This window comes from Magallana gigas, chromosome 2 (assembly GCF_963853765.1).
Source record: "Magallana gigas chromosome 2, xbMagGiga1.1, whole genome shotgun sequence".
Classification (NCBI taxonomy): Eukaryota; Metazoa; Mollusca; class Bivalvia; order Ostreida; family Ostreidae; genus Magallana; species Magallana gigas.
In genome coordinates, this window is record NC_088854.1 from 6720636 (window position 1) to 6748224 (window position 27589).

The 27589-nt window shown below is 31.4% G+C and overlaps 1 protein-coding gene and 1 pseudogene across 1 annotated transcript; one reads left to right on the forward strand and one right to left on the reverse strand.

The window, feature by feature from the left end:
- Positions 1–5757: 5757 nt before the first annotated feature.
- Positions 5758–7391, forward strand: LOC136272719 (uncharacterized; annotated as a pseudogene).
- Positions 7392–9888: 2497 nt separating this feature from the next.
- On the reverse strand, positions 9889–27589 carry LOC105325171 (tetraspanin-4). Its single transcript, XM_066073124.1, has 8 exons — positions 27282–27589; positions 20602–20681; positions 20147–20380; positions 15933–15995; positions 15637–15756; positions 11904–12104; positions 11674–11757; positions 9889–10732 (listed from the first exon to the last, which is right to left on the reverse strand). Exons 2-8 carry the CDS (start codon positions 20662–20664, stop codon positions 10679–10681), a joined length of 819 nt encoding a protein of 272 aa, XP_065929196.1. The 5' UTR covers positions 20665–20681; positions 27282–27589; the 3' UTR covers positions 9889–10678.

A 27589-nucleotide genomic window follows, 5' to 3' on the forward strand; every position in this document is an offset into this window, starting at 1 on the left:
GGGACAATAAGAAAATAAACTTTTTTAAAATTTATTATTTAGTTATTTAGTTTTTGTATAGATAACAATAATTCATAAACAATACAGGAATAAGTTAGGAAAACATAAATCTAGATTTGACGATTAATATATAGATATCTTGTATATCAAGTCCAATATATTTTGTTTTCAAACAATGAATATACATAAATTCGATAAATTGTATTTGAACAAACAATTATATTGTATAAGTATATGTATACAATAGAAGTACTCTGGTACGATTTGACAATTATGGTCCACCGGGGTCCTTACAATACAAAAAGTCCAAACACTTCCAAGTGGACGATGCTACATGAGACTGTTCTCTCAAAGTAGATAAATACTTTATAGATTTACAATTTATAAACATGCAAGTACATGTTTATATTACAATGTATCGGCAAATTTTGAGAAAAGACGTTGTAACATTTCATAAGACGTAACATCGAAGAATATTGAATAAGAGCATTTTTGACACTTTTACACACATCTATTTAAGTTTCTTGAAGATATTTAATTCTACAGTACATTTTGTATTTAAATATTTTATAAGCAATGAAAGAAATTAATAAATTCAAAGACTCAATCTTGTCATTTTGTTCTAAATAAAATCCTAGAATAATATGTTTCCATTTTATATGGATAAATAAAAAGGAACCTAATTTTCTCCGAATATGTTCAACAGTTTTACATTCAAAAAATAAATGCTTAGTGTTTTCAATTGTTTTGCATATATTACACTTACCCCCTTTGTCCCTTAACCATTTACTTAAATATGCATTGTTGCAGAGAATATTATGGAGCATTTTGTAATTAAATTCAGCTATTTTATTATCATTTATATCTTTGACTTTTCTCGTGTATATATTTTTCCATAGATTTAAATCATTTACCGGTATTGCAAACTCTAAAAGAACGTTTAGTTTGATAACACGGTTTAACAAATTTCTTGTGTACTAAGTTTTTATAAAAGAATTGGCATTTCTTATAATTTAGGCATGACACCCCTGTTGCAAAATGAAACTTCATTTCATTTTTAATGTTCAAATATTTAACATTTGTAAAATCATATTTTCTACACAATGGTTTTATAACTGATAGTAAAGTTTTATATTCACAAAGCCAGTTAGACTTTCTCTGAATAATAGTGGAAAGCACTTGCAGTGTTTTTATATTCCCGTTATCATCTAATAATTCAATTTTCATTGTGTTCATCACTCTCTTCCCACCTCTCGCCATTGTGCTCTTTTCTGTTCATAGCCCGATGAATGAGAGTGTTCTGATCAACTTTCGGCACAGACGCGATACTAACTTATTGGCTGTGCATCAATGGGAGTAAGATTTTTAGTTTTATATAATCCACGCAAAAAAGAAATACATGTATTAATGGTGCAGAAGATTAACATTAGCTATAGTAGTATATTTTTTAAATTTTGTATTTTAAACCCCTAAAATTATAATTTTTACAAACATTCATGATGTGATTTTATATAATTTTTTTTATTGGATACAACCATTTAATATATATTCTTAAATTCTTTAATTAGAGACAAATTTAATCAATATAATGAAGAAATATCAACAACGATAACTCCAAATAACAAAGAAGGATAACTCTAAATATTTTTCTGGCAAAGTGTCAGGAAATGAAATATACATAAACGTCTGCAAGAATAATTAATCGTCTTCTCGATGGCATCGGATGAGCACGGAGATTTCAAAGTAAGACTAGAAATGGAAGAAAATGGTGAAAATTTAGATTTTCCGCAAGAAATTGAGGAGGATTTTTTTAATGATGAGATGGTTGATCCTTTTTCCACAATCAATGATGCTGGTGCGTCCGAAAATTCCGAAAAATTGATTGCTGAAATAAAAAGAACCCTAGAAAACGCAAATTCTGAGAACACATCGATGAAAAGGTTTAAAACAGTTTCCGGGGACGAGATTAAAAAGTTTCGGGACGGCCGGTGTAACGAAGAATTTTGACCCGGGTTGAAAATTGACCGGGGGTCATTTTTCCACGTTGAATATTGAGACCAAAGATGTTGAATAAAGACCCTAATCCGTTGAAAATTGACCCGCATCGTGGAATTTTGATCATGAAACCGGTTCAAAATTCAACAGCAAAAAAGCACAAATTAACGAATCAATATTATAACTTGAGTTTATTTAATTAAAAATTATCAGTTTTTATATATTTATTCTTTAGATTCACATGTTTCAACCGGGGGGGGGGGGGGGGGGGAAGGGGGGGGGAGTGATTAAAATGAGACTTATATAATTATTTTTTGAATTTACATAGTATCCCTTTAAATATGTACATGTAATAACTATTTCATTTATAATAAACTTTTCGCGTATAATTGTTGTTTTGTGTGATATCTATATAATTTTAAAGAAATATATGTTTTTTATAATATTAGTATACATAATTACACGTTAAAATCTTCAATTCAGTAAAACTCTTTTTTTAAATTTGCTGGAGAAGTGTACAAATATGAATAATTTTAAAAAATTACAATACGTTATATTGATTAATTTTGGTTTTACGTTCACCCTGTAAATTGAAACTTTGATATTGTTCATTTTAAATTTTCTGAGTGGGTGTAAATAAAAAAAATACAGTATGTCATATTGAGATTTTTTGTGTTTGCACCCACTCAGTTTGTTAAAACTGTGACTATCTGAATTTTGTATTCACACCCATCCAGCCAATAACAGTTTACAAAATGATGAAATGCTAACATGATTGTACTCTTTCATGAACAATGCTGTAGTAACTATATCTTGAAAGCCGATTGTTGGTGTTTTATTTGTTCCGTTAGAATAACTTCTGATGTAACTAAATATCATCAAATCGCTAATTTTTCTTGGTATTAGCAATTCTGCTTCATGATCGAATCTGTAGCAAGTTAGCAACCTAATTTTTGTACAGGATGACAATAGAATTTTGCTTTAAAGTTTCTAAATTGCTTTGGTCACAAAAATATCATAAATTTACTAACAGTAATTGTTTTTGTCATTAAATTGGTAAATTGCATTTTTTGAATAGGAATAATTAGTAGAAGATCATACAGCAGCGTTGGAGTAGATGATTGGCCTTCCTATCACAGCCACCTATATTATTAATTTAATTTAAACGTGTTTAATGTGTATATTATGTGTATATAAGACATGAGGTACTTGAATATTAAATAATTATCTGAATATTTATCATATATGATTGTATGACATATTGTTGGTAGACATGTTCACTCACACCTATATTAACAAACATATCACCTTCATTTATACCTGCAGAAATGAGATTTTCATGATCCAGCTCATTTGAAAAGAACAATAAATAAAAGGGAACTGTATATTAAGTAAATATACAGGACTGGTATAATACTTAAATAGGTTTAAACAGTGTACCTTAAGAGAATCAAAAACGCTTTTGGGATCTAATATAAGTATAAACATGGGAAACAATTTTACAATTTTATCTATATGAAAAATCAGAACTACCATAAAGTATATAGTTCATATAAAACGGTACACTAATGTCAATAAGTTGTTTAAAAAGTTCGTCTCTTTGTTGAGTGTACCTTGGATATCCGGGGAAAAAATCACATTTCCTTCAGATTCAGACCCACAGTATAAACATCGACTCACATCAGAAAAAAAAATCCTTAAATAAGTAAGCTTTACTAGCTTTATTCCGTAATTGACGTAAAATAATATTTCCTATTGTCTTAACTGAAGGTTTGTAAGCTCTAGGTATATTTTGTGTTTTAAGTTTTGACTTAAAAGAAAGATAGAGTTGATGAAATTTTCTTTTCTGCATGAAGATTGTTCCATAATTTACATGTAGACGGAGCAAAGCTATTGTAATAAGTATATAGTGGTAGAAAGTAAGAAAGCTAATTCGATATATGATTATATGCATGTTCAGTAAGAAAATATGATTGAATTCAAACTAACATATCTTGTGGTGCTAAACCAGTTATATTCTTGTAGAATATAATTAGTTTATGGTTATCCCTTCGAGATTGCAAGGTTTCCAAATTAAGCTCACTATATGAAATTGGTTTAGAAGAATTAACTCTGATCCCTGTCACTGTCCTGGTTGTTTCAATTTGTACATTTTTAAGCAATTCGGATTTTTCCTTGATACAGCTGCTCCAAACAACATATCAATCAGTTGTATACTTTTCGCATACTGTGGTTTCATTAATATTCAAGGGCATCAATTTTCGTGGATAATGTAAAAATCACAGTTTCAAGTCACAGGGGGGGGGGGGGGGGAGGGGGGGGGGGGCTGGCGTAGTATATATCTTCTATTTCATTCCTCATTTCCTTATTTTCATATCAATTTTTTACATACTCCCAATAAGTGGGGGGGGGGGGGGCAACTCCATGATAATTCAATTTTTTATATGTAAATTTTTTAAAAATTGTTGCTGCAAGAAAAAGTGGGGGGCCAGGTCCCCCCCCCCCCCCTTGGCCCCCCTTGATGCTACGTGCCTGCATTTAATTTCGTGGATCAACTAAACAACGAAATCCACGGAAATTGGTATTCAACGAATATTGGTGAAACCACAGTACCTTTTCATGTATATACCTATAATATAATTAGATCAACCATCCTCCGACTGTATATTTAGATGCAAACCTACTTTTTTTTAAATTGATACCATTTTTGCTGTAGAGGGTATATATTTTTAATTTTGAGAAAATATATTGCGTTAGTTGCCTGTGTTTCTAATTTACAGGTAAATAATAGAATTGAAAACTCAAAATAATAGAAATAAATTGCATTTTTAAGAAGAACTATGACTGTATATGCAGAAAATTGGATGGTGCTTCAATAAAGTTAATCATACAAGTTTATGAAAAATTATTTTTAAGTCGTAAAAAATTAAAAACATGTATAAATATGTATCTGCTGTATATATACGTATAAAAAAACTAGTATACATGAAAAAGGATAAAAATATGACAACCATTCATTTATTATTTTGTCAGTGAAATATTCTGACTTCTTCAAATTAAGCATAGGTATCTGACATTATATCCTTTTGTCTTGATATAAATATATATACCCTTTACCCAATAAAGCAGTATAGATGTTATATATTTTCAATTATTAGAAAAATATACAACGTCAGGTGCCTGTCGAATAGAGCTCTGTTGAATTGCCTTAAAAGTGACGACAACGGGCAATGTTTGTTAGATATATTTATCAGAGATTGTGACAAGTTTACACTTTAAATTCTGTCACATGAGGGAATGAAAACCATGTCACCTATGTAAAAAAAGTATGCTAGCCCTACTCGCCTGCTCCATTACGAAGCACACGGTCATCTTCTTAGCTTTATTTACATAGTATTGTAATAATAAATGGATATCATATTTTCAATCTAAAAACTAAATGATTAATTGGACATATCAGCCTAAAAGAAATTAGCCACGTACGCATATGTATCGACAGTATGTACATTTTAAAACTGAAACTTTCAAATATGTGCATGATTGTACATTTAAACCGTGTAGAGTAAGTTCCAGTTCAGATCAAAACTCTGAGGTTTGGGTCAATTCTCAACAGGATGTATTTTCAACGGGTCGAGGTCATCAGAGTTTAGAAAAATCTTTCTCATACCGTTGAAAAATGACCCCGGGTATAAATTTCACGATTTTGGTCTCAATTTTCAACGTTGAAAAATGACCCCCCGGGTCAATATTTAACGTTGAAAAATGACCCCCGGGTCAATTTTCAACCCGGGTCAATATTCTTCGTTACACCAGCAAACGGAATCCACAAAACGCAACACAAAATGGGGTATTAAAATCATACAAGGTAATCATTTTTCTTTTAAAATATAAAAATATCTCCTAAATTTATAATTTAATTAAACACATCAAAGCAGTATCTGTTTAAACTTTGTTATATTACCAAAAATACAAAAAGGTGGCCAATGCGAATGTATCGGTGTGTGGGGTCAACTACAGAAGCTTGAAAACAAATCTAAATTTTGAAACCCCTAACTTGGCGTATTTTTTCTACATATGAACAATATTAATATTTTTAGATTAAAAATATACAAACAATGTATAAATATTTTTTTTTAGAATGGAGTACAGAAACGTTTGGCTTTGAAATCGATTTTGTCACCATTGAAGCAGCCGATCTAAACTCCAAATTATCCAAATTTTATGCTGAAGCCCGACCAAAAATTACAACAGAAAATACTCAGTCTGAATATCACAAAAATACCATGAAAAACATCCTAGCAGCCATAAACAGACACCGTTCAGACCTGGAAAGAGACATGAACATCGTAAAAGATAAAGAATTTAAAAGTGCAAATGATACTCTGGATGGAAAATTGGAACATAATGTGAAATGTGGAATTTCTAAACCTACAAAGCACAAGGAAGTCATTACTCCTGAAGATCTGATGAGAATCCGCGAGTACCTTTACTCCGTTGACAACCCAGTAATCTTGAGATACCTGTCTGGTACGATATAGCAATACATTTCGTAACCCGCGGCCTAGAGTTTCATGAACAGCTGGAACAAAATTCATTTGAATTTATTACCGACGAAAATGAACATGAATATGTCGTCCTGTCCCATGAAACAAAACAAAAAACAATTCAAGGAGGGTTAACAAACGAAGAAGCAAACAACGATAAAAGAATGTATGCCACAAACACCAAACAATGCCAAGTCGCGTCACTGAAATTACTCCTTAGCAAAACTGACCCCAATGCAAAGGCTTTATTTAATCACTGTAAAACAGAAGCATTGAATGATCTCAACGAAAATATCTGGTATTCAGATAGACCAGTAAAAAAATATCAATTCTCAAAATTTATGTGTGATATATCCAAAAATGCTAAGTGTAAAATACGGTACACAGCACACTGCCTCCGAGCAACTAGCATTCAGGCCCTTAGTGACGCAGGAATAGAACTTCGTCATATAATGTTTATGAGTGGACACAGAAACGAAGGTTCTATCCGCAGCTATGCGAGAAAATGCTCGGGAAACCAGAAACTCACAATAAGCAAGACTCTCTCCAGTTTGGCATCAGCGAGCGATGGCGGTGCGGGGCCCAGCTATTCCGAAGACCAGGGCAGTGAGGGCGCATACCTGTTTCAACAATCGCTGTTCAACAAACAAACCTCAAATGTATCAGCAAAATCTTTTATAAACAATTCTGTTTTTCAAAATTGTTCAATCAATGTAAATGTAAAGGCAGATCAAGAGTAATACACAACTCCTCGAGTAAATCACTCCGCGTGTTAATTCCATGACCTTGTTTGTTTCTTGTTAACTCTTGCTTTTTACAAATAAATTTCCCTTAAATATACAACATTTGTGTTTGAAATTGAATTATAAGCATTGACAGTATAAATTTTTTTGCTCATCGACAAATGAATCTAAAAACCGCACCGCAAACTTTTTTATGAAAGCCTTCGGCTTTCATAAAGTTTGCGATGCGGTTTTTAGATTCATTTGTCGATGAACAAAAAAATTTATAGAGTCATTCCTATATTAAGTCCTTTAAGTAAAGTATATTTCTGTTAACCCAGTTTTTAAAAAATATTGTTTCTCCTTGTTTTGGATATTGGGTTGTTTTAAAATATCATAAGGTGATATGTTATCAAAGTTACATCTTTGTTTACATTCGTTAAATGAACTTGGAATTTGTAGAAAAGTGGAAGTTTGCCTATTCTATCCAGTGCATTTCAGAAAACTGTAAGACGTAATGAAGATTTAAATTAGCTTTTTTCATAAAAACTCTCAAGAATTTCAAAAAGAGTGCCCTTAGAAGATAACAATCGCGGTATCCACGCTGCTTTTAGAGCCTTGAACTTACTTTCAATATCTATAATTGATAAACCTCCATCTGTTATATTGCCTATCAAGGTATTTCCTTTAATTCTTTCAGATTTGTCCCACATGAAATTAAAAGAGTCTTTGGACCTTACAGATATATTCTTTATCTGGTATACACAATATAGATGCAATATAAACTAGTTTTGAAGTTGCTTATGTTTTGATAATACATGATTTACCAAACACCGTTAGTTTTCTACGTTTCCATGATTCAAATAACTTTTCCATGTCGTGATATATTTTCATCCAATTTTTATTGAAACATTCTTCTTTATCATGTCCTATATAAATACCTAAACACCTGACAGCTTTATTTGTTGCTTTAACGCCATTGATTTCATCATACATATTTTTAAGCCCCCCTAAAAGAATACATTCGGTCTTGTTTATGTTGATTTTTGATCTGGCATGATTGCAAAACTCGTTTATAATTTTCAAACTCAAATCTAAAGAATTCTTGTCTTTAAGAGCAAAGTTAAGTCATCCGCATGTTGTATATTAATGATTTCTTTATCATTTATGCTGATCCCCGATATATTTAGTTCGTTTTTAATTTTTATGGACAAAATTTCGGCTACAAATAAGTGTAATAAAACAGTTATTAGACATCCCTGTTTGATCCCCCTTGTCATACTACATGTTTAGATAACGATCCATTATTTTTCATTTTGAATTTAGGGTTTTTATATAATATCTCTACCCATTTAAGAAATTAATCGCCAATTTTTTTTTTTCAGTGTTTCAAAAAGAAAGTTCCATTCTACAGAGTCAAAAGCATTTTCAAAGTCAATAAATAATAATATGCCGTTTTTGTTCTCCGAATCGCAGTTTACAAAAATATCTAATATTGATCGAGCATTTTCACCTATGTATCTGCCTTTAACATAAGCCGTTTGATTTTTACTAATTGTATTTGCTAATATTTTTTGTAATCTTTTAGCTAAAACACAAGCTATAATTTTATAATCCGTATTTGTTTAGCTAATTGGTCTATAATTTTTTAACAATTGTTTTTCGTCTTTCTTGTATATTAGTGATATCACAGAGACCCTTTGAGATTCAGACATTTCTTTTTGTTTAAAAACTTCTTTAAGTACGGCGTAGAAAATTGGTCTAATAATGTTCCAATAACATTGGTAGAATTCACAGGGTATACCATCTAAGCCAGGAGACTTTTCTCCTTTCATATCAAGTACAGCGTTTTTGCATTCTTCGAAAGTAGGGAATTCATCTAACATCAATTTGTCTTTCTCTGTCAACATTGGTACCTCTATATTGTCTAGATAAGTCAAAATCTTGTCGGTTGGAATATTTGTGGTTTTAAGCAGATTCGTATAGTAATTAATCATTTCTCCGATTATTGAGAAAAATAAACTTCATCATCCAAACAGTCAGTCAATGGGTATATTTTACAATTTAAATATCCTTGATTGAACAGGGAGTGTACCTGGATTTTAATCATTCTGTCATTCGAGAGAAACACTGAAGGGATGACATGCAATATTAAATTGATTTCTCAATTCTACAATCTTAAACAAATTCTTGCTTAGAATAATAATTGATGCTAAAAATTACTTGAATTCTCATTTTTGTTCATTGATAAATAAGGATTACTCGAAAAAATATCTTTAATCTATTGTTCATTTATATTGTTTTTCATTGTATAAAAGATTGGTTTAGTTTTAAGGTAATTTTAAGTTGTTGGATAACAATCACCTCTTTAACGAAAATAAAGGTGTAGTGAAACTTATGCAATTTACGGATTATTTTCCCGAACGGTGTATCACCAACAAACATATTTTAATTATTTCAAGCAATTATTAAACCATCTACATGAACAAAGTTAAAGTTTTCCCGCGTTCACCTGGATGTTATAAATCATCTTGATCAAGACAAAATCATTTGATATTGTGCTGATCTATTTTAGGGATTTTTAGTGCTGAATACGCTGTTTTCAGTCATCTCAGTCATCTAGCACCGTATTAAACCATTCTGTAACATACGTAAATACAGATTCATACATGATACAAGTATCTTTCCTATATGTAACACAACAAACTGAAATTATTCACGCAACTAACATTGTTTATCAGCTAGCACTTTCGATCGTTCCTCCCCATTGTAGACGTGCGGATGCATAATCTGCATATGAAATAAAGGGTTTCATGCCGTCGTGATTTACCTTTGTGATATAAGAGCTTTCAGTGTCTTTTTAGAGGTTTCATGTCTTTTTTCTGGTGTAATAATGTAACACATAATGAAACACATCAAATAACCTACATTATAAATCTTTTTTACTTGCAAAACAAGGTAGATGACTATCAATTTTTAACAGAATATGTGCCTGCTATCTAACATTTGTATAAGCTGAAGCGAGATAAAGAAAATGGTATTTGGGCGCTATTTCAGTCTGGTTATTTTGTTAGTAGACATCAAAACATAACGGCACAACATATATGCTGTATTATGTTATCTGGATTTTGAAAAATTCAAAGCACCTTCAATAACATTTGAGCAAATTTAAAGGGGTTTGATAAAAACAGTATTTATTGAAATAAATTATACATTTTCTAATATTAATAACCATTAGTTTCTTAAATTAGATATAAATATCTGTATACACCCTGCGAGCGAAAAGAATTGCATTTTATTATAAATAATATGCAATGACATCACTGAGTCCGCTTTACTCTTAATCACTCAATTTATTCTTGTTCTGTCTGTAAGTACATACATCGACTGCATTCTTTGTTACGATTCTAAAGCAGCTTATACATTCTTAAATTGATAAGAATACCACAATGCAAAGGTCCCGGCAACAATCTAAAGTAAAATATGACAAGACTATTAGACATTCTATAGAAAATTATGCAACAAAATTCGAACAATATAACTTGCACTCTTAAAATAGTAAAATATTGAAAAGTTAACTAATACATTTATCATCAGTCCATTTAGTAAACAGATTCATAGACAAAGCGTTGTCAGAGACGTTATAGTTCTATATTTTGGACTTTTCCGGTTTTTTTGGCATTTAAGGAGGCCAATTGGGTTTTATTGCATAAGAACTACAATTATAGGAAGTCTATTTTAACCATATGTAATTCACACTTACTCCAGTATGTTTGCAAGGTTTCAGGACAATTTATCATCTTGTTCTTTTTCGGGACCTTTTCAAGTACATTTCATTACGGGATGTATAGAAAATTTTCCGCACTTTGAAACAGATTAACATAATACTACAATGACAATTTTCCTTAGGTTGTAATATCTGGTTAGTTATATCTTTTTCTACCCCATATCTAAAATTCGAACGCCTGGTCTTCAGTGGGGGTGATCTTAAAACTTAACAAAAACCATAAATTTTGCTAAATATTTGGAGCATCACAAATGTAGGTTGGTACAATGAATTTGTTAGAGAATCTATAAAAAAACCCATAAAGATAGCATCATTCAGTTTGAAAAACTTTTAAGGTGTTCATATCTTACTTTTTTATGCTATTTCTTATAACGTACTGAAACAAAACTTCATTTTATCATAACATCATGAAAGCTCAATGGCAACGCTTATCTACCAAACAAAGGAAAAATCGTTTTAAATTTTCCTTAATTATCTGTTTGTTGTTTATTGTGTTTAATTTAATTAATGGTAATGAAACAAATAATTCATAAGGCGTATAAATACGCTGTATTTTACCAAAATGTACAAAAACGTACGCAATGAAAACTTAACTTTGTCTACTTTAATATTAAATAATTCATACCTGTAGAAGTATAGTTGTGACTATAACACCATAAGCGCTTGGAGTCAGAGGCAGCATTTTCTTCTTAATTATATCGTAACATCCCTGAAAATTTCAAAGGAAGAAAGGCATTCAATAGAACATAAAGTTAAATACATGTGTAATTTTTATAATGAACAATCAGACCTCTCTCATTATTCTCTCTCTCTCTCTCTCTCTCTCTCTCTCTCTCTCTCTCTCTCATATACAACCTTTATGTGATATGTTCCAGGATTCACACTTGCATAACAAGAAGCTGGAGCTGAGGTGTATGTTCTTTCAGTGATATTTATGCAACATGCTCTTGGAATTTGTGAACTGGTTGCCTGACAGGACCCTGCAGTGGTACACCATGGTGTTTGGTCAAAATCATTTGTTGTTGATACAACTGGATTAACTCCACAACAGCTATGCTTTAAAAATAGATCAACACAAACTAAAAATAGTGTGTGTAAACACAATCCTAAAGATTTAGAGAAATTGTTTAGATGAAATAAGTTTACTTTAAAGGACATATTGCATGTTTCTAAAGCATGGGACATTTTCCATTTTTCGCCTTCCTTGTGCCTCATATTAATAACTATTAACAGTTTGTTAGCTGTATAAAAGCGGAAATTAGCCATAATATTAATGTAAATCATAGCCATGATCCTATAAAAACTCGTTAATTAGATAGCATGTCACGTGGTACGATGACGCCACATGCGACCTTCTTCAAACAGCTGAATTGTAAACAATGTAGGATTAGCATTCTCTTCATTGACATTTATTCTTCATGCACGATGTTTATTTTCTAAATGTTGACTATATTTAACAAATCTTAAAATTCAGTCATACATCTTAAAGCCACCAGTACGGAATAAAAACGATGTTATAGCCGAAGAAGTGGCGATGAAGTCGGCAATAACGATCAATTTGATCGACGTGTAATCATATATACCATAAATATACCATAAAATTATTAATATGAGTATAACAGAGATGACTAACAGCACCTTTTCGCTTGAGGTCGCATATGACTTCACACGTAATGCGGGTAGATCGAGAGAGAAAATATGCATATCGCGACATTTGAATTTCCTCACTTATTATGTAAGTGAGGAATAACAATAACAAATTATGTAAACGATGATAAACTTCATTAACTAGAAAACTGACCAGTCAGGAAGGGCCCCGCTATGACAATTTATTAATATACAGAAGTGAAAAAAACTTTGAATTCCATCCTCTTTATATTAACAATGATGAAAAATAAATGCCCGGCTGCGGCGGCATAAGATGTAAAGAACTGCAATATATGGGATCTCATGATTTGTAGTTGGATATGATTTTCATCCAACAATTAAAGTGTTAAACTGAGGGGTAAAAATATAAGGGTGCAAATTATGTAAACGATGATAAACTTCATTAACTAGAAAACTGACCAGTCAGGAAGGGCCCCGCTATGACAATTTATTAATATACAGAAGTGAAAAAAACTTTGAATTCCATCCTCTTTATATTAACAATGATGAAAAATAAATGCCCGGCTGCGGCGGCATAAGATGTAAAGAACTGCAATATATAGGATCTCATGATTTGTAGTTGGATATGATTTTCATCCAACAATTAAAGTGTTAAACTGAGGGGTAAAAATATAAGGGTGCAAATTATGTAAACGATGATAAACTTCATTAACTAGAAAACTGACCAGTCAGGAAGGGCCCCGCTATGACAATTTATTAATATACAGAAGTGAAAAAAACTTTGAATTCCATCCTCTTTATATTAACAATGATGAAAAATAAATGCCCGGCTGCGGCGGCATAAGATGTAAAGAACTGCAATATATAGGATCTCATGATTTGTAGTTGGATATGATTTTCATCCAACAATTAAAGTGTTAAACTGAGGGGTAAAAATATAAGGGTGCAAATTATGTAAACGATGATAAACTTCATTAACTAGAAAACTGACCAGTCAGGAAGGGCCCCGCTATGACAATTTATTAATATACAGAAGTGAAAAAAACTTTGAATTCCATCCTCTTTATATTAACAATGATGAAAAATAAATGCCCGGCTGCGGCGGCATAAGATGTAAAGAACTGCAATATATAGGATCTCATGATTTGTAGTTGGATATGATTTTCATCCAACAATTAAAGTGTTAAACTGAGGGGTAAAAATATAAGGGTGCAAATTATGTAAACGATGATAAACTTCATTAACTAGAAAACTGACCAGTCAGGAAGGGCCCCGCTATGACAATTTATTAATATACAGAAGTGAAAAAAACTTTGAATTCCATCCTCTTTATATTAACAATGATGAAAAATAAATGCCCGGCTGCGGCGGCATAAGATGTAAAGAACTGCAATATATAGGATCTCATGATTTGTAGTTGGATATGATTTTCATCCAACAATTAAAGTGTTAAACTGAGGGGTAAAAATATAAGGGTGCAGCTCATGGAATGAGAGTTTAATTTGATTACATTTAAAAAAAAAATATATGAAAATTATAAGTAACAACTGTATTTTTAAAATTTCAAGATAATTCCTGAATGTCCAAAAACTCTAAATAGTAACTTTGTATCTGCATAAAACAGGGATAACCTCATGTCTTATAAAAAAAACTAAATTAAATGTGTATTTAAAAAAGATTTAAACAGGTGTTTTATAAAATGCAAGCCTTCAGTGAATGCAAATACATTGTATCACCCAGGGTTGCAGACAAAGGTGTTCAATAATCTTCATATGACAGATAGAGAAAATCCTTTAAATTTTCTGCAGCAGGCAAGATAATTAATCCCAGGGAGTTAATTGTTCTGCTCTCTCATCCTTTTCTTCTAAATTTACAATAAGATTTTTTTTCAGAAATGACAGAATGGGGTTATTATCTGATTACCTGTTAAAATTAACAGCATTAATACAGAAAAAAATAAAATAAATAATTAAAAAATAAAATAGTGAAAAAGGATATTTTAATATATATCTTGATTTTAGAATTCAATAAAATTATCATAAATCATTGTTTACGGTATTTTAACCAAAATAAAGTATGAATATTATATTTTAAATCCATATTTCAAAGAATGTACACAATACTACACATCATTCAAAATTGACCTTTACTTCAAAACAAAGTTCATTTGCAGACACAGGCAGTGCAGTAATTAATCTCAATGTGACAGATAAAGATAAAGCTTAGGAGTTTCTTCCTGTGGAAGGTTAATTAATCCCAAAGGACAAATATTGCACAGCCTTCCTAGTATACAATGGTAACATTGCCCATTCATTCTTATGCATAGTGAAGGAATCTACCCCACCACCCAGCTCCAAACCAGAAAACATAGAGAACCAAATTTAGCATCAAAATATGTACTTCTGCCTACTGAACTACCATACCAAATTTGAACTTGATTGGGCAACCATAAAAAAAGTTATTAGAAGAAAACAGAAAATTTGTGGACGGAAGAGTGATAGACGGTCGGACAGAAGGACGGACGGACAGAGTGATTACTATAGGGCACCCGCAAATCCTTGCGGTGCCGTAATAATGAGTATAGAATGATTCTATTTTAAATCGTTATTTGTGTTAAATTTAATAAATTTTATAAAAAACAAATATCACGAAAGGTAAGAATTCACCGTATTTTTCATAGAATATGAAAAAACATGCTTTCCTAATATTTTTCTTTTATTATTTCTTACAACGTACAGCTACAAAGCTTCAGTTTATCATAACGGCTCACCTACTGAACAATTTTGTTTAGAAAATAACATTTTTCCTATTGTATATTTTTTTCTGTTTTTTATTTATTGTGTTCATTTTGATAAATAGTATCAAAGAAATTTAATTGAAGGTATTTATACATTGTATTTTACTAGAATGCACAATAACAAGCTCAATGAAAACTAAAGTCAGCTTCCTTAATTTAATCATTTCATTAAATTTTCCTTACCGTCATAAACATAAAATTCCAACTCCTTGATAAAGGATTGCTGTTGGATATTGTATCGTGTGTATAATTTCTTTTTAAAGCTTCAATCATTTTGTCTTTGTCTTGTGATTCTTTTTCTGTCTATAAACGACAATTTTAAATAATGTATTTCATTTTTAGAAAAAAATAACATCTAAGGATAAAAAAATAGATCGATATTCTGTTTCACTAAATAAATATCTCATTTAATATAAATATTTTTGAAACGAAATATGGGTATTTTTTTATAATCAAACTTAAGACAGAGAAACCAATACCTTGTTCCATAGAGAGATGACTGTTATCTGTGGAATTAGAAGTAATAACACTATAACTGCATACTGAAAAAAGAAAAGAAATCTTGAAATCGTTGTACTGTAATTAAAAATTCAAAAATATTTGTTTTTGTCAAAAATTTGGCTTTTGAAATACTTGTTTGGGATAATGCAGAAGTATCTAGAACAATAATGTTCAGTATTATAAACAGTGAATTGAGTTGAAGATTGTATTAAAACTCATTTACGTATTCAATGCTGACTTGTGCACTTAACAAAACTTCTGTTTAACCTTATGAATAAAAAATGTTAAAGTCACAAAATAAAATAAAAGGAAATTTTCAAGTTTTGTAAACGGTGTGTCTTAACAATAGTAGGGATAGAATTAAATAGAATACCAACTGGAATCAGTAACCCGTGACAAAACCTCAAAACAAATATTTTGCAGCACGTTTTTCATGTTTAATGACCATTTTTCCATTTGATATAAGTCTTAAGTAAAAATTTTAATTGACAAACATTTTAGATGGGCAATTTGACCAATATGAATTGGCAAGAGCCAATATGTAATAATCCGAAAGATCTAAACGATATTTAACCAAATCGGAAGTGCTACCCAGTAAAGTACTAATTCTCGTTTTGCAACCAGTCAAGATCACTGCATTTTTCTAAACTACTTAAGAGAAATTGGTTAAAATAAGCATTTTCAACGCCAAGATAAACGAATCCTTTCCATGGCCTGAAGTGTTAATTTATCCTTCTAATGTTTTTTTCTATTTTGAGGGAGAATCATGTCAGGGGTGTCACATATGAGGCAAGTATTTTGAAGATATATTGAATTTCAAATTATATGACAATTTTGAAAGTTAAAATTGCTTGTAATTAGTTGTAGGGTTTTTTTTTATATGCAAGTTTTTTTTTTTAAAGTTTACAGTCCAGTTACATGTTATAAAGAGTGCACCTTTACTTATGAAGTAATTTTTAGGGTTTTGTGTTTTAAGAAGATAGGTTGATTTAGATTTAAGCACATTATCTGCTTTCTGTATCTTGTGTTGGATTCGATACCCATCCTCCGAACGCAGAGGACACTGCAGAACGAGAAGCAGTGTAAAGTTGACAGAGAATTTTTTCCGTTGTTGGTGTTTAAACATCAATAATCATAAGAGCCTTATGATGAGGGTGATACTGTGTGTGTGTTGATGTAGGAATATGTGTGTGGATATGTTGAGGTGAGTTTTTTGAACAATATGGTAAATTTTTCGTGCTATTGTTTTTCAGTATAATCATGTGTTGTAATGTTAATCTGCAATTATCTTCATGTTTATGAATTGGGAAAAAGTTTTTATTTAGAAAGAAAAGGATTAAGGAATAACTCAAAACAACCCAGCCAATTTTCGATGAAAGCCCAATAAAAATCAAAGTACTGAAGAACTGACGGGAGTTGATTTTGTCGATGTTTATTTATTTTTAAATCAATGATATGTTATTTTGCATGTCAAGTACATGTAGGTTCTAATTTGAATTACGTACATTTTTATAATATGAATTGTTCGACAAGAATGTCGAGAAACCCCAATATGAATCATGTTAAATAACATTTAAAGATGAAATTATTTCAATCAAACTATGTATCAGTGATAGAAATATTTTTCGAAAATTGTATGGATCCAAGCAATATTGAACTCTAGTCTCGTTCAACCAAACGCTCGGCTGACACCGTAAATCCCCGACAAGGATTTACGGAGACCGCTGAGCGTCGAGTTGAACGAGACTATATTGAACTCTGGCGTAGGAATACATACGACTACAAAAAAATATTTAAATTGTTCGTACCATCTCAAATCTGACTATTTGCAAGGTATTTATAAATAGGTTTCCTTGAAAAACAATGCTATAGCATATATTACATCGAATTCATCAATTATTTTCAAGAACTAAGTCTTGTCAGCAGCAATGATTTGTGCTGAGGTCCAAACACTGTTTCACTTTCGGTTTGTCTGAGTGACTGCATAGGAGAGTTGATTGAAATCAACACCCAAAAATGCATAACACTGTATGAATCAAAGCTTTGCCATCTTCATCTAGTCGAAAAACTATCCGGTGTGCACTTAGAATTCCTGTTCATATTTACTAAGACACAGAATCATAAGCAACAAACTACCTGAATATCTTTAGATTTTATGTGAAACAAGAGGCCTATGGGCCACATCGCTCACCTGAGGAACAATAGGTATGATAAAATCAGCTTAATGGAGTCATAATACAAACAATCTGGACAATGTACAATAATACATGTAGATCCTGTAAAAATAAAATCCATTTTCCCCCCTGGATATTTTTTATGTTTATAATCATTAGTCCCTTTTCCAACAGGATGGTTTTATAGTCATATCACATGATGAGTATTGCAGTTCTCAAAAAGATCCTTAATAATTGTTTATCTATGGGATATAAAGCTACATCAAACTCTGAACCTTCTTGTGAGGCCGAACAATTGTCCTGGAGCCAAAGTCTTAACAATTATAAAGAATGATCTGGCTGATTAGTTTCTGAGAAGATTTTAAAAGTTTTACTCTATATATTCCTATGTAAAACTTCGACCCCCCCCCCCCCACCATTGTGGCCCCACCCACCCCCAGGGATGATGACTTTCACAACTTTGAATATACACGACCTGAGGATGCTTCCACACAAGTTTCAGCTTTCCTGGCTGATAAGTTTCTGAGAAGAAGATTTTTAAAGATTTACTCTATATATTACTATGTAAAACTTCGAGCCCCCATCGTAGCCCCACCCACCCCCATGGATCATGAGTTTCACAACTTTGAATCTACACTACCTGAGGATGCTTCAACACAAGTTTCAGTTTTCCTGGCTGATTAGTTTCTGAGAAGAAGATTTTTAAAAATTCACTCTATATATTCCTATGTAAAACTTCGACCCCCCCATTGTGGCCCCACCCTAACCCCGGGGTTCATGATTTTCACATCTTTGAATCTACACTACCTGAGGATAATTCCACACAAGTTTCAGCTTTCCTGGCTGATTAGTTTTTGAGAAGAAGATTTTAAAAGATTTACAATATATATTCCTATTTTAAAACTTCGACCCCCCACCATTGTGGCCCCACCCACCCCCAGGGATTATGACTTTCACAACTTTGAATATACACGACCTGAGGATGCTTCAACACAAGTTTCAGCTTTCCTGGCTGATAAGTTTCTGAGAAGAAGATTTTTAAAGATTTACTCTATATATTACTATGTAAAACTTCGAGCCCCCATTGTAGCCCCACCCACCCCCATGGATCATGAGTTTCACAACTTTGAATCTACACTACCTGAGGATGCTTCAATACAAGTTTCAGTTTTTCTGGCTGATTAGTTTCTGAGAAGAAGATTTTTACACAAGTTTCAGCTTTCCTGGCTGATTAGTTTTTGAGAAGAAGATTTTAAAAGATTTACTATATATATTCCTATTTTAAAACTTCCACCCCCCACCATTGTGACCCCACCCACCCCCAGGGATTATGACTTTCACAACTTTGAATATACACGACCTGAGGATGCTTCAACACAAGTTTCAGCTTTCCTGGCTGAAAAGTTTCTGAGAAAAAGATTTTTAAAGATTTACTCTATATATTCCTTTGTAAAACTTCGACCCCCCATTGTGGCCCCACCCAACTCCTGGGGGCCATGAATTTCACAACTTTGAATCTACACTACCTGAGGATGCTTCCAGACAAGTTTTAGCTTTCTTGGCTCTATGGTTCTTAAGAAGAAGATTTTTTAACATTTCTCAAATTTTTTAATTAATTTCTAATTATCTCCCCTTGGAAACAGGCATGGCCCTTAATTTTCACAACTTTGAATTCCCTTTGTGTAAGGATGATTTGTGCCAAGTTTGGTTGAAATTGGCCCAGTAGTTCTTGAGAAGATGTTGAAAATGTGAAAAGTTTACGGACAGACGGACGGACAGACAGACGGACGACAGACAAAATATGATCAGAATAGCTCACTTGAGCTTTCAGCTCAGGTGAGCTAAAAAAGCTTTGATTTAGTGTCAATATACGTATTTACTGCAATATCCTACAACTAGAGGGACTGAATATTTCTGCATTAATTTAGATGGGTTTTTTAAATCCCCATGTGCTGTTTTTCCACATCGTTTATGACAACATGTCTCCGTTTTGTTTTTGATGCATATTCGGTCCTTACCGTGATCAACAAGTACTTTTTTCGAAAAATGACTCCGAGAAGACTGAACCACGTCGCCATAAGGATGCACACTCCTGTGACAATCATTAGGATGGACAGGGTTTTGACCAGGCTGCCTACTGTAGAGGAACCTACTGTAACTGGAATGGAATTAAGGACCAGTCTGACGTGGTCTGTGTTTGATCTGTCTGTAACTACTAAGCCACCGACAATAATTAACCCAACTCCCATTCCCTATCAAAGATAAATTGTAAATATCACTAAATATCAATAGTAGTTTAGATATAAAATAATACAAAGCATTTTTTCTATAAAAACATATCACTATTATGAACATGAAAATTCAGAGTTGAGATATATTTATTAAAAAAATGTTATTTGCTCATTTTGAATACAAACTGTACCAATATTTTCTTGTTTTTAACAGTGTAGAATTGCAAATGTATTGTACTTACTAAGAGTATCTTGTTGATAATAATTAATGCAATTCCATGTTTGTTGGGACAACCGTGAACCATCGTTAGTCCGTCTAAATCTAAGATTATCAAATACTGTATTTTTACAAAAACAGGTAACGACTCACAAAATCAACATGGAAATAATAATCACCGTTTTGAAAAGATGACGTTCATTTAGAATTAAAATAGATTTACTGATAAAAAAGAAAATCTATTTATTGTATGAATAGAACCATGATAAATATGTTGATTTTTTACTAGTGAAATGACCTACTTATTGAAAAAGTCACCTTAGAATGAAACATTATCAAACATTCTTCGAAATTTCATTGAGATTGTCCTTATTTGTGAATATATAAAAAATATAACTTAAGTGATAAATTCAATACAGTATAAAATAGCAGTATGGTTTAATAGATACAAAACATTTGTTTTTAAAAAAATGCTTATATCAGAATTCCTCTGTCGGTGTTCCAAACTCTATGAATTTTTTATTCAGTAAAACAAAAAAGTGAATTTTATTAACCATAAAACATTTATATTCCCAAACTCCTGAACATTGACCTTATTTTGCTGGTATAAAATGTATCTATTGTTTGGGGCATTAAAATTATCTTACAGAATAAGTGAGGTAGAACCAACAGATAATATTCCAAATCATATTTACTGATTAATAAATTCTTAACTTTTTATCATTTTAATTCCTACAAAATGTTGGGTTTTTTAAAAATAGAATTTAAAAAATTAGTCCTTGTTTTCCTTCGAGCATTTTAGCTCATGACAGCTGAAAGCTCACCCAAAGCTTTTCTAATCATTTCTGGTCTGGCGTCTGTCTTTTTTTTTTATTATTCGTCTTCTTCCCAAGAACCACAACGAAACTTGGCACAAAGCGTCATTGAATGAACGGGGTTCAAGTTCGGTAAAACGGCGGGATACGTTTTCTTTTGAGGGAAAAAATAAAAATAAAGTTTTACATAGGAATATTTAGTAAAAAAAATCTTCCTTTCAAAATCCGATCGGCCAAAAAAGCTAGAACTTGTGTGGAAGCATTTTCAGATAGGGTAAATTTAAATTTGTTTAAATCATTATCCTTTTCATGACTATGATGGGATCATAATTGGGGGGGGGGGGGGGGGGTCGATTTTTACATAGGAATATAGAGAGAAAAATCTTTAAAACTCTCTGTTTCAAAGACCGATCAGCAATAAAAGCTGAAACTTGTGTGGAAGCATCTTCAGATAGGATAGATTAAAATTTATTCAATTCATGGTCCCCGGGATCAGGGTGGGACCACAGTAGAAGGATGGAGGTCTGACTATTTACAAAGAATTAAACAGAGAAAAATCGTTTAAATTTTTTTTCTCACAACCTGATTTGACAGAAAAACTGTTACTTGCGTGTGAGCATCTTCAGGTAGTGTAGATCCAAGTAAGCTTTTCTCATTATTTTTGTTCTGCGGCTGTCCATATGTCTGTCTGTCAGCTTTTTACTTTTTAGCTCACCTGAACCGAACATTCAAGTGAGCTTCTCTGATCGCCTGTTTTCTGTCTGTCTGTCTGTCTTTTAACTGTTCACATTTTTGACTTCTTCTCTAGAAACACTGGGCCAAATTTTTATTGAACTTTGTACAAAGGTAAGAGAATTAACAATTGTTAAAATAAAGGACCAAACCCTTTTTAAAAGGAAAGATAATTATGAAACAGTGAAACTAGTGTAGGTGTCTTAAAGAAATTTCTTCTCAAGAACCACTGCACAAAGAATGACAATATTTACACGATAGCTTGTATATATATAAATATATATAAATAAATTAATATATATATATATATATATATATATATATATATATATATATATATATATATATATATATATATATATATATATATATATATATATATATATATATATATATATATACACACAAAAAATAAGTCCAATGCTCAAGCAACTTTTATCTATAGCGCTTTCGTCCTACCGGGCTCTTCAGTAGATTTAAGGAAGGAGTCTTTTTATTATCAAACATACTTCTTATAATAAGAAGTGCATGAAATTTTGACACAGTAAAACGGATCATATTACTTAATGATTCTATTAGTTTAATTAAATTTCACCTTTTTGTTTTCGGATAAGGGTCAGGTCAAGGTCACTACCTTTTTCCTCAACGTAAAGAGTGATAAAAATAAATGTAGCTCTTTATAGTTCTGTAGACATTTGTTTAAGATTTGAAGATTCAAATCTTCAATGAAATCATAGACCATGAGAGTGTCTATCAGCTTATACTACTAAATTGGAATAAATATTTATACTAAAATTGATATTGCTTAGCCATTTCCTCTAATTTTCTTAAATTTTAAAGAAATTTTGATTATTTTTTTATGCTTCCAATAATTAAATATTTCTAATTTTTATGTATTATGAAGACTTTATATAAAGATAAAAATTGACAGAAAAGCTAATATATTGACCGTTTCATAAGAGAGAATAACTGATTTTAGTGATTTTTTCACAAAAATCAATGTATAGAATGGGCGCTTTAAAAAGCTTATAAATATGTTAATTGATAGGCAAATCATATTTTAAAAACATATTCTAAAACCCAAGTATCATATTATTAGTTCACATTAGTAAAAAAAAATCCAGCATTATTGTTATTGTTTTTAAAATGCTAAAACAGACTCATATATATAATCTGCAGCAATTCTGAATTGCGCAACATGTGATATTTTCCTACGCCAATATTACGCCAAAAATATAGTCCTTGTTCCATTCTAAACACTGATTACATTTTTCTATGCCAAGTTGTATGATAGTAAAAAAGAAAGAAAAATATACTATTTTAATTTCCTTTCATCTTGATTTAATGAACAATTAATCAAATTTACGTTTGACAAGTCGAAAACCAGAAAAGACTCCTTCCTTAAAAACAAAGTAAACAATAACATTATGACGTCAATTTCGTGACGTTAGGTAGGCAACGTTATACAAACAAACTGTTGAAGACGTGATTATGACGTCAAAACATAGTGACGTCAAAACATTATACAGTGCATTAAAAGAATCAACACAATTATAATGATAAAAGTCCAGTGTCTTTTGTACATAATTATATACATGTATATATATGCAGATGTTAAAAATACAAAATATTAAGAATTTAACTTAGGTTTAAACAGTTTAACAAAATGATTTTCTTTAGCTTTACGCAATTGTTCATTGTTTTCTTTCACTTTATAAAAAGGGAAAATATAAAACTTTCCCTTTCTGCATATATCGAAATGGCCGCTGCATATATATATATATATATATATATATATATATATATATATATATATATATATATATATATATATATATATATATATATATATATATATATAAGGTTTAAGTTGAACATAAAATTATATATGGAAAATGTTTAAAAATTTTCTTTTCAAGAACTACACTTATTAAGGTTTGTATTTATGTATAAATTACATGCTTCAAAATTTGAAAAAGACCCCCAAAACACATTATGTTTTGAAAAACTTATCATGGACTTTTTCTGTTGTAAAAAATTAGGAAACGTTACCGTCTATTTCGGATATCTAGGCAATGCCTTTTGTCTCTAGATCAAGGAATAAAAAGACTGGCCATGCCAATAGTGATATGGGGCATGTTTTGCTTCGATGAATAGAAATTAATATAAAATGTACTTTAATTGACATATCAACCTACAATTGAGAGCGAATGAACATGGTACCCTTACTGTGGTTCCAATATCTAATAAAAGCATATGTCATTTTAATAAATAAAACATGTATACAGAAGATATACGCTCTGAAGGAAAGTTAAAACTAGGTTCTTACGTCATGAGCTATATCATAAAGCCACGTTCATGACTTCTTGAAGAGACCTCGACAAACTGATCGCACATTAAATGATTTAAGAAATGAAGATAATAATTTTTCTATTGATCGACGTATCAAAGAAAAAATTGACCGGAAAACTTCATCAATGCGCGTAGCGCATTGATGAAAAAGTTTTCCGGTCAATTTTTTCTTTGATACGTCGATCAATAGAAAAATTATTATCTTCATTTCTTATCATTTAATAAAACATTTTCAAATAAAAAAATGTGAAGTGTCATTGATCAGAAATGTAAATAATGTAAATGAAGCGGCGCGTATGAATACAAAACAACAACAGCAACAATATTCAAAATGGATTCGCCTTCAGCTGATGCAGAGCTACTGGGCTGAATTTAATGGATTAAACACAAATAGTGAGTTAAAATCTGAACCAGCTGAATTGAAAACGAAAGGAAAATACATGCAATAGCTTGTGATATCATTCACTGTGCAGGAAAACTCGTATTAAAACTAGTTTTCATGTGAGATCGCTGGAATATGCAACTGGACATAACCATCCAAGGAAAAGCGATCGTGGACGAAAATAGCTGATATGTCGACAGAGAATAGTATGTATAAGCGACTTTTGTAAACTTTGTGGTAACTAGATAGCCAGTGATGCACTTAAATGGTATATCAGCCGCTTGGAATGCGCAGAAGGAGTTGATGCATCGCTCATAGCTTTTCTTTACGACGCTTATTTTGATGAGCGATCATCTACGTGTGTAAATGTAAAAATTATCGTTACCAAATTTGAACAGCAGTGTTACCGTGAAAGTTTATAGGCCTATATATTCGTTATAATATTCCTGGAAAAGGAACAGCCAGCCTCGCTGTAAATGTTGATTGATCTCAAGCAGACGAAATCGTGAGAAGACGCTTAATTTTCTATTTCGTGAATCAAACAAAGTGTTTTGTTTATTTTTGAAGGTTAAACTTTCAAGTTTTTATATTCACAAGTTTGCATTTGGTTTGCTGACAATAAAACAGACACAACTTTACATTTTGTTGACAGTGTTTATCTTGGAAATTCCCGTTCTATAAATAGTGTTAGATCAGAGCAGTTGAGAAAAGTAGATCCGGCAAAAATTTTATTGATGCAGGTATCAAAGAAATTTTTCAACCAATCAGAAGCGCCGATATCTCATCAAACGAATAAATATTAAATGATATCCAATTTACTACCTACATCGATTACAAAAAATAAAAAGGTACTTTATGGGAAAAATGAAAAATATGTAAAATAGAGCATCGTGGCCAAGTTTTATAGAGTACTAAATTTCGAAATTCTACCAGAACGCCAAAAATTTAGAAATGACATCGCTAGCGTGCGGCGACTATCCTCGCTTCACGCTCTACAAAATATATTATCTTCAGAACTATTTATCATAATGCATTAAAATTTTCAGATCTGAATTGAATAAGGTAGATATCTCAAAGTACAAGTTTTTGTCACAATATGCGGATTTTTCTCGATTTTATCGCATCTGTATATGTGACATTACTCTTGGATCAACCCTCGTACAAATGATCTGATGGAGTCTCCGTTATTAGTTTATAAATATATTGTGTACAAACAAACCACAAGTACTAGTTATTCTTACGTGTACATTCAGTGACAAACCACACTGATGAGTTTTAATTAGATGACAATATGATTTAGATAATATCCCACATGCGCAAATCTAGAGATAGGAGACACCCCCCCCCCCGAACATTTCATTTTATTATGTTTAATTAATAAAATTACTAAAAAAAACTAAGCCCGGATCCTTCCTCCTCTCGGAAAAGAAAATGAACCCTCGGACCCCCGACCCCAAATCACCGATAAACAAATTTGGATCTCTCTCAATAACTGCATTGTTACACAACAGGGTAAATAAACGTAATGAAATATACCCTGGGGTAAACGCATGGGGGATACAGAGAAGGCAAGTAAAATCACTTAGTCGCGAACCACATAATGTTCTTTTTAAAAAATCTCATTATTTTTTCTACGACAAAAAAATCGTGCACTAATAATCTTTCTAGGGAGGAAAGAACATGTATCTGTAGCTAAGAGTACGCACGAATAATCTTTAATCAAAACAGTTTGATATCGCTAGGATTAGATTTTCATATCCTAATTTGATTATTTAATTTTGATACTGAATTTCAAAACTCAAATCTTGTATTTCGATACCGTAACTTGAATCTCGAATGTGTCTTTAGAGATTTTGTACAAAACTGACTAGATTTAGATTGTTACACCCTTCGAATTCAAACAAAATCTTAGTTATGATTAAATTTGACTTTGTGCTAAGCTATCTATTCTTAGAATTAACCTGATGTTAACGCATACTTTACACTGTTTAAGCTTTAAGATTTATAACGTATTAATAAAATATCAACCCTCTAAATCACCTGCATATTTGTTCAAAAAGTTCCTGATAACAACTGTTTGGCAACACAATGTCAGCTATGTATTCATAGCAACGTAAATAAACAAAACATCAAACCCGGCCAAAAGAAGGTGGCATGATATCATGCAAAATAAACGTGTACACAAACAATCATATATATATGATACGTATATATATATATATATATATATATATATATATATATATATATATATATATATATATATATATATATATATAATGTTTAAATCATCTTCAAGATTAAATATGATGAAATGTTACTTTCGGACATTGATATTAATTCTACATAAAATATAATAATCATTTTTTAGTAAGAGAGTATTTTGAGAATTCGTGATGATTTAAGCCACAATCTCGTTCTTACCTTGTGAAACTCTGTTAACTTGTCAATCCCTCATGTCTCGAAACTCCTTGTTTGATTGAAACAAAAATCGACCTGAATGCAAATTCTATCGATAAATGTTTAAAAAAAAACTTTATTACTGATAACAACGTGTGTTTGTGCCAAGGTAGTGCAGGATTGCATAACAGATAACGTTTCGGTATCAGTAAAAGTCTGAAGGACTGTGAATAAACAAAGTGTTATTAAATTCCTTTATTGTCAATTCATGCACATTGTAAAGATAAGATCGTAAATTTCGAGAGACATAATAATTTTCCAAATAATTAAAT

Excerpts from the sequence above, each read along its gene's own strand:
- LOC105325171 (XM_066073124.1), bottom strand. The coding sequence starts at position 20,664 with ATGGTTCACGGTTGTCCCAACAAACATGGAATTGCATTAATTATTATC. Across the intron at positions 12,105-15,636 it reads GGAATTTTATGTTTATGACG|CATAGCTGTTGTGGAGTTAA; the intron begins GTAAGGAAAATT and ends CTATTTTTAAAG. Across the intron at positions 10,733-11,673 it reads TCACAACTATACTTCTACAG|ATTGTTGCCGGGACCTTTGC; the intron begins GTATGAATTATT and ends ATTTTACTTTAG.